The following is a 12,560-nucleotide window of genomic DNA, read 5'->3' on the forward strand; positions in this document are numbered from 1 at the left end:
TAAAGACAGATGATAACAAAGACAGTTTTATCAACATACTTGAGAAAAAAAATGTAAAAAAAAAAAAATAATTTGGTGGAAGAAGGAAAAAGTTTAACCAAATATTTATATATTCATTATTTTTATTTTAAGTTTTAAATTGATTGGATTTTAAGTTTCAAAAAATTGATAAGAATGATGCATGTGGCAAAAAATGTAGAATTTTTAACATTGTAGAAAATTGATAACTTCTTAATATTTTCTTAAACACTCTGATATTGGTTTACCTAAAGCAAAAAAGTACTTGAGGCTGGCTGCTTTTTTATTATTATTTTTATTTGATATTTTAAAGTTACTATTCTATTTTCACTGTTTTAAAAATTCTTAGTTCCTAATTCAAAATTCTTGGTAAGCAGAATTCTTCACTGGTCAAACTCACTGAGACTCAAAATTGCGTTTTCTTTTTTCATCTTAACCCATTCATCAGAGACTTCTGGAAGAATTAACTTGTGGTGCCCAGCTAGGGTTTTTCCATATTTTCCGATGAACCAAGACCAATATTTTGATATCTCTGTGGAAGGAGTTATTTCCCAACCTGGCATATATGTCTTGTAGCTCTTGTATGGGTGAAATACTCCCGGATCTTTTTTAGAACAGGTACACCAGTTGCTACATTGTGTTTTCCTTTCACTGTTTATGAGAAAATTGCAAGTTTCTAATACAAGCTCTCTGTTATATATCCAATGATAACCATTGACCCCTTGTGGACGATGTTGTATACAGCTATGGTCATGATTGTCGTCCCTGGACGCAGTTGAGCAGGGTTCCTTGCACCAAGGACATGTTTGTGGACAGCCCCACAACTTATCAATTATGACCTGATATGGAGACGGATCTTTCCAAGATACTGATTTGATATCTCTTTTTTCATAATCTGTAGTCAGCTCGCGTTTAACTTCGTCAATTTGCTCTTTGATTAATGACGATAAATCATCAAAGTTGCTTATGCCTAGATCTTTGATAGATTGAAAGGGTTCTGCCGAAAAATGAAAACTTTGATCTTTTACATTGACGAGAAATTTCTTTATCCATTCTGCAACCGACGTCGGTGGCTGGGGTTCACAGGACGCCATACGAACAGATATTTTTATATCACTCATTATTTTTTCCAACACTTCAATCGCATAGCGTTTGAAAGGTGTAATTCCATTTTCAACCTGTTTACTAAAGTGATTCTTTGTAAATTCAGAAATCCAGTTTCTTGCATACGATTCACAGCAGGTAACGTACTGCATAAACTTGTCAAAATCATCATCTTCTGCTAAATCTTTTAAGATAGCCTTGATCAAAGGATATTTTCTGAACTCAAAAAGATGATTTATTTCCCTTGAAATGTGAAGGGATAGTTCCCACTCAATTTTTTCGTGTACTAAGGGCTTCATCTCCAAACAGAAAACATTGGACACTATAACTTCATTTGCTTTTGCAGTGCAGATACCAATAAAAAGAGCCTCTGTTTCCTGCCGGCTACTCTCTATTCTTGAGTGGATACTGTTCTTTAACTTAAAGGCTCGAATCATCTTAGTAAAGTGATATACTGAAAATCTCGCAACATGGAGAACGACTGTAATTTCTAGTTTGTGCGTAATTGTATATCCATGATTTGCAGAATCCCTAAAATGATCCTGAAATGCATCAATGCAATACTTAAGGATCTGGCTGAAAATTGTAGTGTCGTATTCGTTATCAACCGGTAGACTTTTGATGTATGTATCAATTTTTGAGAATATAAAATAACTGATATAGTGATAGGCTTTTGCTTTGTAGTCTTCAAGCGAAAAAGCATTTTTGATCTTTGCCCAAGCGCTGGGAATTGTTATATGGTTTGATTTGATATCATTTATCGCCATTGTTCTTGCAAGTGTATTTGATCCCCGCCAGTTTTGAATATTCTGAGCTTTTAAGCCATCTTCTACAAGTTGGTCATATTTTCTAAATCTATCGTAGAGCAGACTGACAATATGACTTCTCATCTCCTGTACATCAAGGTCAACATCTCTCTCTGGATTATCCCGAACAATATCATCAACCCATTGTTTCCAAGCTTGATCAAACTGTTTGGATATTTCTTCCTCTGAAGGCGTTTCCTTTCTTCCCTTCAAAGTTTTTGCAAAATCTGTAGCCTTTCCTTGAATTTCTTTCTTATTTTTTAGTATGCAATTATTACTGTCCATTAAGGTTTTGCATTTTTCTTTTTCGATATTTAATTTGTGTTTTATGTCACTTATTATTGCACGGGAAGTTGATTCAAGTTCAGCATTTTTTCGACCTTTCCAATGCACCATATGCTCAGCTAAATCTGATTCTTTAAAAAAAAGTTCCAATTCCTCTGTAATCGCTTTTGTTTTGGAACTAATGGTTCTTGAAAACTCTTCATATATTTCTCTTTCATATCTATCGAGTTCATCATATTTTATACATTTTCTAAGCTTTGGTCGAACACTGTCATTCAACCATTTTAATTTCAGCTCATCAAGTTGCCAGGTAAGTTCTTGGAATTTTTTTTCTAATAAGCTGTATGCTTTAACTTCTAATACATTTCGGAAGCTGAATACAAAGTTTTCGGACAATATGCCATTCCAAAGGCTTTGCAAATGGTCTTTTGTGTTTTCGACAGAAAGGTAATTGTGAGATTCATCACTTGTCAAATCTATAAGAATGCATTTTGCTACTTCGATAACACTTGTGCTGTATTGTGAACTAGCTGGTGCCATCGGTGGACTACCATGCCATAAATCAGGAATATATTTGACATGCCTGATTGGGTCGAAGCCGATTACATCTTGAAATGATCTTATATTTGCCACATGTTCCTCAGTAGCTACTTCTACTGTCATTTTATCCAAATTATTGACAATTTTTTGGTTCCCTTGGATTGTTAATTTGTCTGCATCCTGTGCTGAAACATTCTGATGAACAAAGATACAAGACTGTTTTAAAGTTATTTTTTCATTTGCTTGTTTCAACCTAATCAACGCATGAACAACTATTTGGAGAACGTCTTCCATGTCTGCAATGGTTTCTCCTTTTATGTTAATAATGGAAACATCTCCCATGCCAATTACTAGAGTTGCAAGTTCATTATCATGATTAACCTTTTCTCCAGCCAGCTCAGGTGCACGTAAACCTTCCGTGTCAATAATCATTGCGTAGTCAAACTTTAGGGAGGATTTTGTTTTGTCAATTGGTACGAGTTGTATATAAATTCCCCTTGTGCACCTTCCAGCACTTACGGCAAATTGAAGTCCAAACATTGTATTGAGAAGGGTCGACTTTCCAGAACTTTGGATACCTAAAACTGAAATAGCAAAGAGACGTTTATTTCTTCCAATTATCCTTGAAACTTCAGTATAAACAGCATTGATCCATTTCAATGGAACATTTGCGGCATCACCATCCATGACTTCAAGTGGTTGTCCCCAAACTAACAGTTTGGCGGCAATCTTAGGTAAAGATTGTAGAATCTCCCGACTTTTCATGGTGATTGTACAACTCGCATCATCTTGACAGTACATAAAAGCTTCATAAATTTGGCCCATTTCCCTAAAAAAATGTTCTAATCCGAAAGAAGAATGTGCCAAGTTTCTCTCTTCTTCAGAAATTTTTGACTTGAGTTCTATCATTTTTATCTCTTTATTCGATTCTTTTTCTGAGCTTTTGTGTGATCTGATTGATTCAAATTCGTAAAAAGCTCTTCTCAATCTGTTCAAAACTTTAGGCAAAATAATTCTGGAACGACTATCCATATATTGACGCAACCATGATAAGAAAAACAATGTTGTTTCCTTATCACAGATACACGTTACTAAAATATCGACAAACTGGGCCATTATGTCATTTATTTGATTGAAAACGCACACTTGTTTCACTCTTAATATTCGCATCCTCTCTAAGTGTGGGTCGTTAGCATTAAACTTTTCCCTTTTTCCTGACCGACGCCCTTCTTTTTGCTCGTTACTCCATTCATGCCATAAAGCTTCACCCTGAAGTGGTAGAATATCATGTTTCTGTAGTCTTGTATTCTGTTGTGTACCTTCTATTTGAGATACAATTTGGTCACACAGCTGTTTTCCTAAAAGGGATTTTGGTAGTTCCTCATCACTATAGAAGCCTGATGGTAATTGTTCACTCATTTCTTCAAGGGACATTGAAAAGGTACTATGTTGAAGTGCATCATATACATCGTTGATTAGAAACTGTTTTACCTCTATTTCATTTAGATATCGTCCCTCTGAGGTAATTGAAAGAATAGAGCATTTTTCGAAGGTAAGCTCCGTGTTTTCTTCGTATATTTGAATAAAATGTTCCGTCTCATCCTCGTCATGTGGCAAATCTGTTACAATTATGACATGAGCCTCTGATGCATGAATTTTCTTTAGGATTGGATAGTACGTTTCCTTTTTTATATCTTCATAGTCAATAATAACTACCAACGCACTAGCCAAATTTAGCAAAAATTGTAGTTGTTTTGGGTAGGTGAATGCATTTCCTCTAAGATTTAGTACTGTCAGAGGCCATTCAATAGTTTTTTCTTTTTCCGATTTACTTCCGGTGTCATCGGTGCTCGTTTTTGACTTTGGAATATACCAACTTGCCTCGATTGTTCCGCTAGCAAAAACTCTTCTATGGAATCCAAGTAAACAGTCCTTGTGAAAAAAAGTACTGTGTTCATCATTTTGGCTTCTCAAAAACTGGTTGATCAGTTTTGATTTTGAACCTTTTCTGTTATCACCAATTCCTATAAAGGCAACTGTTCTCAATTGTTTTGTAGCCACAGACTCTGAACCTCCGTCAATAAAAATTTCCCTAATAGGCCATAAAGAAAGTCTAAGAAGCTCTCGTTCATAATCCTGATATACTAAGGGAATGGCAACTTGACAAACCTGCATTTTCTGTACTACAAGTCTTTTAAGAAATGAATCAAAGCACTGAAATATTGCAAGAAAAATATCTGCTGGGTGATACTGTTCTCTTGTTTGTTTTTTTGGTTTTCTTGATGATACGAGTTTTCGAACAGGAGGTTCTTCCTTCTCTGGCTGCGATTGGGATTCAAGCTTTCGAAGCAAATCATGCAGAGTTTTTTCCCTGAAATCAAAATTAATTGCAATAATTTTTCTGAGCATTACCCAAGGTAGCTCTGAGAACGAGTCTGGTTCTGAAAATTGATTTTCATGCATTTTCAATACTTCTTGTAGAGTCAGCTTCCCTGGGTAAAATTCAGTCATATCCATTTGGGTTAAAATCTGCCATAATGGTTTATGCTTCTCTGAAGAAGAGTGTTCCGGTATAAAATCTTCAATGAGGGCAGATCTATCAAACCCTTTGTCTCCTTCGAAATATGACAATGAAATCTCTGAAACCTGAACCATTTTTTTCAACATGCTATCTAAACTAAGGGTGGTAGACTGAACTATATTTTGTACATTTGTCTCAAATTTAAGTCCTCTTTCATGCATGACTTTTATTATGCTGCTGAACAACTTTGCTTTCTCTTCTTGAGAAGTATTGGAACCAGCAATGGCACAATCTTTATTAATAAGGTGAAATATTATATTCTTTAAAGCCCATGCTTGAATAACAGATGCAGAACAGCATTTCATGGCCCCAAAGAACATAAGAGTTTTCTTACATCGCCGGGAATACTCTTTTATAACGTTTATTGTCAGCGTGTTTTTGATTTCTTTTGTACTTATATTGTATCCTAAGGTCACTGCGTCTGAAAACATAGCTAGATACCGAAGACTCTTTCCATCTGACAGCAATTTGTCAAGTGCACAAGTAACAGATGTTTGTAAAGTCGTTGTTAAAAATTGAAAAAAGTTTTCATTTTGACATATTGATCCTTGTAAAATGCTCTTTACTGCAGGAAGAAATATTGTTTCCATCGTATAACTCGCGCTTTCAACGTCTTGAAATGGACAAGGCAAAACAACAAAATCATTCAATAAATATTTTTGCAACCATTTCGATATTTCTCCGACTAAATCATGTCTAGTGTTGCCAAGCTTCTTTCTTAAGATTAGTAGCCCATGCCAGAGCTGATGTTTTTCTTCATTTGAAGATTTAGGTTTCATTTCCATGAACCTCCTTAAAAGGGTTTCAAAAATTTTGACACCTTCCAACAAAACATTCTGAATAGGTTTGTAACCAAATCTTGACTCCCCTTCACCTAGTTGATGCAAAAGAATCCGAAGAACCGCTTCTTCTGAATCGTTTCTTTTCGCTAACGTCTCCATCTTTTTCAAAAAGTTTTCTTTCCATTTCGCAATGGAATCACAGAAATTGCGCTCATCATTTTGAGTAACAAGATTCATCCAAACGTCAGCAACAAAAATTGACAATTGTTCAGCATTTTTGAAATGTTCACTTTTTTGTTCGATCAAACTCCAAACCCCCAAAACCTCTTCATTTTCACATCTTTTATTTACGACAATCAATGATCTTATACATTTTGACAATGTCTTGTGCCAAAGAGGAAAATTAACCACCGGGAATGCGCCTCCTAATTGATAACTGTTGGTAGATATGAGCTCGAATTCCTTACACTCATTTCTGCTCAATGTACATGCACTTTCTGAACTTTCAAGCTTGCAAAGATGCCTAGTCAAAAGCACATGCTCTATAAATTTCCTTCTAATTTCTGCTGAATTACATGTATTTCTTTCTTTGAATAAAATTTCTATCTCAAAAATGCCACCCAAATGAATCGTTTGTAGCTGAAAATGTGAGCCAAATGACTGTAAAAAAATTGAACAAATTTTTTCTGCTCTTGATTTGTCAGATGCAGCGACCTTTTCTATCTTTTGCAAACATTTGACTGCTTTTCCTGTTAAACATATTTCTGAACTTTTTGGTTTCCATTGATATACAGGACAAAAAATAAAGACAGTAGCTCTTTTGATGTTCTGATCGCCAGATTCAATTTGAAAAAGATCTTTTTGAGATGTTTTTACAGAATATCTTCTTTCATTCATTTTTGGGATAATATCTCCTTCAACTTCCAATTGTTCTTTCAAAGTAGCGAATTCAAACAATTTCGTGTATGGTTTACTTTCACTAGATTTTATGTCAACTTTAGAAATTACATCTACCAGTTGCTTTCGTGTCTGTAAAACATCCCTTTTTCTTCCGGTGATCAATGCACCACACAGTGCAGGTACGAAACAACAGTGATTTAAAACGTCTTTATAAGAAAAACTGAATTCCTGTAAATGTTTCAAGCAAACACCAGCATCATTCAAAAGATCTTTACTTAAATTTGAATGTACTTGAAAAGTTTCTTCAAAAGGCGTCAAGATTTCTTGAAGACCAAGACTTTTTTGCAAACTGTTGGGAATCTTTATTCTCCAGTCTGTTTCTTCACATGGTTGAAGAATTTTCCGTAGCTCTTCAATATGGTGTTTTATATCCTTAAACCAGACAAAATATTTTATTTTAATCAGAAAGTAAAAAAATACGTGCATCATAGTTATCGTTTACAGTTACTCTATATTTTTTTTAAAATTTATTTTAGAAAATATGCGTTCATGTATGTGTGTACATGTAAGAGGGTGTGTGAGGGAGGATGTGTTTGTGTCCGAGGGGTGATAAAAAAATATGTGTTGCCTAACATGTACCCATATAACCACGATTACGATAGGAAAAATGGGAATTTTCAAAGAATTAATGTATTTTCACTATATAATCAATATAGCCCCACCCTTACACCTGAACCCCTGACCCTGCAGCCATAAAACTCGCAATTTTCAAAGAAGCATTTTTGCTCATCATAGCTATATAATTGGATAAAACAAAAGCATGACTTTTAAAAAAAATAATGCATTTTCACTATATAATCAATAGAGCTCCACCCTAACACTACATGTAGAACCCCTGACCCTGGGGCCATGAATTTCACAATTTTGGTAGAGGACTCATTGCTGATTACATTCATGCAAACAGTTTGACTGCTTGATGTCCAGGAGTAAAAAAGAAGATTTTTTAAAGATTGCACTAACCCTCAGGCTCCAGGGGGGCGGGGATTATGAAATTCACAATTTTTGTTCATCTTCATCCATAGATGATTTATCTATAACTTGGTGAAAATTGGTTGAGGGGTTGCAGAGAAGAAGCTGAAAATTTTCTTATGTTAACGCACGACGACGGACGAAAACGGATAATAATATGTCACCTAAATTTACTCAGGTGATCTAAAAATACATATAAAATCTAATTTTTCTCAATAAACAAAATAGTAAATACATGTACGTATGTATGGTATATTATATTGTTTTATCATTGACTTGCAGAACAAGTAGGTCGACTATTTATCAGATCATTGATGAGGGAGAATATTGTATTTGATTATAAATCGATTTTGAATGGGGGGAGGGGGGGGCAGCCACATATATTATTTTCACTTACCTGAACAAGTTGACAAGCAATAAAAAAGGAAAAGTTGTCCAAAGACAAAAATTCTATTTCGTGGGGGGAGACGAAATTCCTATTTCGGGGGTGGGAGGTGGTGTGAAGGCCAACAAAAAGAGGGGGGGGGGAGAACTAGCCTTTCAGTGGGCTTTCCTATAGTTTAAGTAAGGTTGGTGAAAAAAGTGGGGGGAGGCCCCCTGCTTGATAATGCCTGTTTATAAAGGGGTACATCTGAGCAGTGAGACATGGCTGCTGAATAGAACAGTAGCATTATAAGGTTTAGTCTTCGGCCATAACGATATGGTCAGAGACGAAAATATAAACCATAACGCATTCTGCATCTAATTTAGACTAATCTACGTTTTGATATAAGATAAAATAAATGCCGCATTTATTTAAATTCATTTTACCAACTGTATTGTATACATAATTTTTAATTAATTCAAGACATCAAAGCCTTAGATGAAGATGAGTAATTAAATACTTAATTTCTATGTATTTTCTCTATCCGAAAAAACATTCACGGTAGCTCAGTCGGTAGAGCGCTCACTCCGTGATCGGGAGGTCGTGAGTTCGTATCACGGCCGCGACTGACCTAGTCGTTAAAATTAGTAGCAACTGTTCCTTCACCATGCGCTCGGCACTTTGAAGTGAAAGTTGCGGGTCCTTCGGATGAGACCTTAAAACCGAGGCCCCGTGTCAGCGGCAGGCGTTGGCACGATAAAGATCCCTCACTGCTCAATGGCCCTGAGTGCCGAGTAAAGGTCAAAATTTGAAGCCTTTCACCGGCATACAGTGACGTCTCCATATGAGTGAAAAATTCTCAAGAGGGACGTTAAACAATATACAATCAATCAATCAATCTATCAGAAACACGAACACGATTTTTGTGTTTATCAATACTACACTGTACGTTGCCTTAAAGTTTTACAAAATAACATTTTCAGTGTGTTTGGAAAAACACGGGTTGGGTAGGAGTGGAGTTATTGTTAATCTTTAGACATTTGAAACTTATTTAAAACTTTATTTATATGTAATCAACCCCCTAAACAAAGTAGACAATACAAAATATATATACTCCTGATATATGATATATGTATTCTATAATATTTAAGAAGCCATAATATCAATTGAAGTCTATCTTGCTGATCAAAAATCCAATGATTATTTAAATTTCTTTGTAATATATATATAACACTCTTTCTTGCATTGTAGTTTAATCAAATGACTCATTTGATATCAATATGTTAAACGATTTCTTGATAGTAAAATCATTATAAAGAGGAGTAATTAAATGTTGAACTCGCTTTTAATTGGTTAGTTTGGATCTTGAATCTCGAAACTCGAATCTCGAATGAGCCTTCTCGGCTTTCGTAGAAATGTGCCATTATTTAACATGTCTGTAATTTTTCTTTTTCTGCATTTCTATACTAAAGTCCCTGAAACGTTCTACTTTCCCATTTTTCCGTTCGCTCACCGTTCGTTCATCGTTCTTTCACCGTTCGTTCAGCGTGCGTTCACCGTTCGCTCTCCGTTCACAGTTTTGCGTTCACCGTTCACCGTGCGCTCGAGTTCACCGTTCACAAAACACGTTCACCGTTCGCTCTTCGTTCCGTTTACTTTGCGTTAACGTTCACTTATCGTTCAGTCTTCATTGGCATTCGGTACTCCGAAGTGAAAGGACCTATCTTTTTGATGGTAAGGATTTACACGTTTTTTAATTAGATAACTAAAATATCGTGTTTGAAGAATAATTATTTCATTCCAAAAATTATCTACGATATTTATATTTCTATAATTATAACTCAGCTGTTACTTTATCCGTGAAATTTCCCCTGAAAAAATACATTAAGTACCTACATGTATGTGGAACGATGCAAAAATATTAAATAAAAAAGGGCAATGTACAAAGGCTTCACGCACGGCATCATCTTGTTGTAATGTAAAAGACGACAAATCATAAATGGATGGATAATAATCCAAGTAAGACAAGAATACACAAAAAATTATTTCTAACGCGTGTAAAAAAAATGTACGAAAACATTTATGAGAACTACACATAGGTCTGAGAATTATGAACAGTACAGTAGATATTCAGTTAATTAAATATCTCTATACACTGTAACTAATGAAATTTATAAGACTGATTTTAAATTTTAGAAAAGTCCAACTGTTTAAAATGTTATACATTAGATCTTTTTGTACACTAAGTTAAGTCTAATATTAAAGAGGGAACATTCCTTCATTCACCGTACCTAAATATATGTTTGCCATTCAATATAATTAAGAGCCCCCCCCCCCCCGGGCCCCTCCGTGCCTTATCTCCCGATATCGAATACTTAGTAAGTATATCCAGAATATTTTTAAAGTAATATTTAATGTGTATTGTAACACAAAAAAATCATTCTTAAAACGAACGTCAAACAGTCATTAAACAATAGTATTTCAAAATATACATGTAGTATTTTAAATTGGCAGGGAATATGTTTCAAATTCAATTTCGAACTTAATCCTTAAAAGTGTAAATTTCCATTATTTATATTTTTTTCTGCAGGAATGCAAAAATAAGATCTAGAAATGAAATGTAAAAATATTAAAACTTCTTGGAAATACTACGTGACTCTGCCTTCGGCATTCTCGGTGAAACGAGATTTCCACACCTCCGCTGTGTAGAATGATTTTGATTGGCAGGCCAAGCACGTGAACGGTGTGAAGTTGAAGATGGTAAATGAAAGCCGATGATTACTGTTAAATGGATTTGTTAATCTTAAAACTTTGATTACTTTTATTGCTTGATAATTTCGGAAAAATAATAAGAATTTTTATTTGATACAACAAATATCTGAGAATAAGGGGATCTCTCTCTGCCTCTTTCTCTCTCTGTCTCTCTCTCTCTCTCTCTCTCTCTCTCGTACATTTTTCTGTTTAATAAAAACTATGACAGCACATTACTTATTTAGTTTTTAGTTTTGAAAATTTAATCTATTACAAATAAATTTAATGCCTCATTCCATCATCTTGTCCGAGTATAATCACGGCCGGGAAATGTCTACAGATACATGTTAGGTAAAATAATCATCATAAAAGAATTAAAATGACACATAAATATAGGATATTTTGCATTAGAATTTTAAAATACGCGTATTTTTATGCAGTACGTCAACAGACAATTGTGAATTTCAAAGAAAAAAATCCGTTATTTTACTCAGAATCGCGTTGGCACGAAAATACGTTAAATTGTTTCAACCGCGTACAATGTAGTTAATTCATTCTATAAGTAGTAGTTTTATCTTCTAAAGTCCACATTATTTTATCAGTTAAAAGAATAAGCATAATTATTTACTATAAAATTAGATTTATTTATTTTTTAGCTACACGCGGTAACAAATACACGTTTTACGGCGATTAAAATCATATTATTAAAATATCGATTTAAACATAGGTACATGTATGTGCAGAAAATTTTTATTAAGGTCTTCCGTTTCCAACGGAAGACCTTCTACTGATTCTGTTGGTAAAGATTATTATTAAGGTCTTCCGTCTTCACGGAAGACCTTATAGTGATTCTATTGTTTCTTATTATTATTCTTTTTTTTTAGACAAAATTTTGTGCAGGCGATTTCTCGTATACTATTCGGTGGATTTCAATGAAAATTTCAGGAATTATAGGTCATTATATGAATTTTATATAAAATTCCGTTTGTTGGAGAATTCGCTACCAGTGCCAAGTTATGGGCAATTTCCTGATTTTAAAATGCAATTTTGTCTTCGAATGTTCTCGAAAACGGCTCAAGATATTAACTGGAGACTTGTTATAGATGATGGACCATGAGTTATAGATGTGCAATTTTGCCTTCGTTTGCGTCGTCGGTACTTCCGGTCGCTACAGGAAGTGAATTCAAAATATGCCCTTTTTCAACTTTTTTTGTTTTTCAATATTTTTCTTTGATATAATCAATGGTAATTAAGATCCTACTGGAAAGGCAAAATATATAATTTATTTAAGAATTGATCAATCCACACACTAGATATTCGCATTTAAAAATCTGAAGCGTGTCCAAGATGGCGGCGGTCTCCGTAAACTCCGCCATTAAGCAAGTCGGGTTCTAGAAGGT

General features: G+C 34.5%; 1 protein-coding gene across 1 annotated transcript; it reads right to left on the reverse strand.

The window, feature by feature from the left end:
• Window positions 1–401: 401 nt before the first annotated feature.
• LOC134235536 (interferon-induced very large GTPase 1-like) lies at window positions 402–6,275 on the reverse strand. Its single transcript, XM_062717678.1, has one exon. It carries the CDS (start codon window positions 6,273–6,275, stop codon window positions 402–404), a length of 5,874 nt encoding a protein of 1,957 aa, XP_062573662.1.
• Between the last annotated feature and the right edge of the window lie 6,285 nt (window positions 6,276–12,560).

This window comes from Saccostrea cucullata, unplaced genomic scaffold, assembly GCF_032062105.1.
Source record: "Saccostrea cucullata isolate Sc308-1 unplaced genomic scaffold, CSIRO_AGI_Scuc_v1 ctg969, whole genome shotgun sequence".
Classification (NCBI taxonomy): Eukaryota; Metazoa; Mollusca; class Bivalvia; order Ostreida; family Ostreidae; genus Saccostrea; species Saccostrea cuccullata.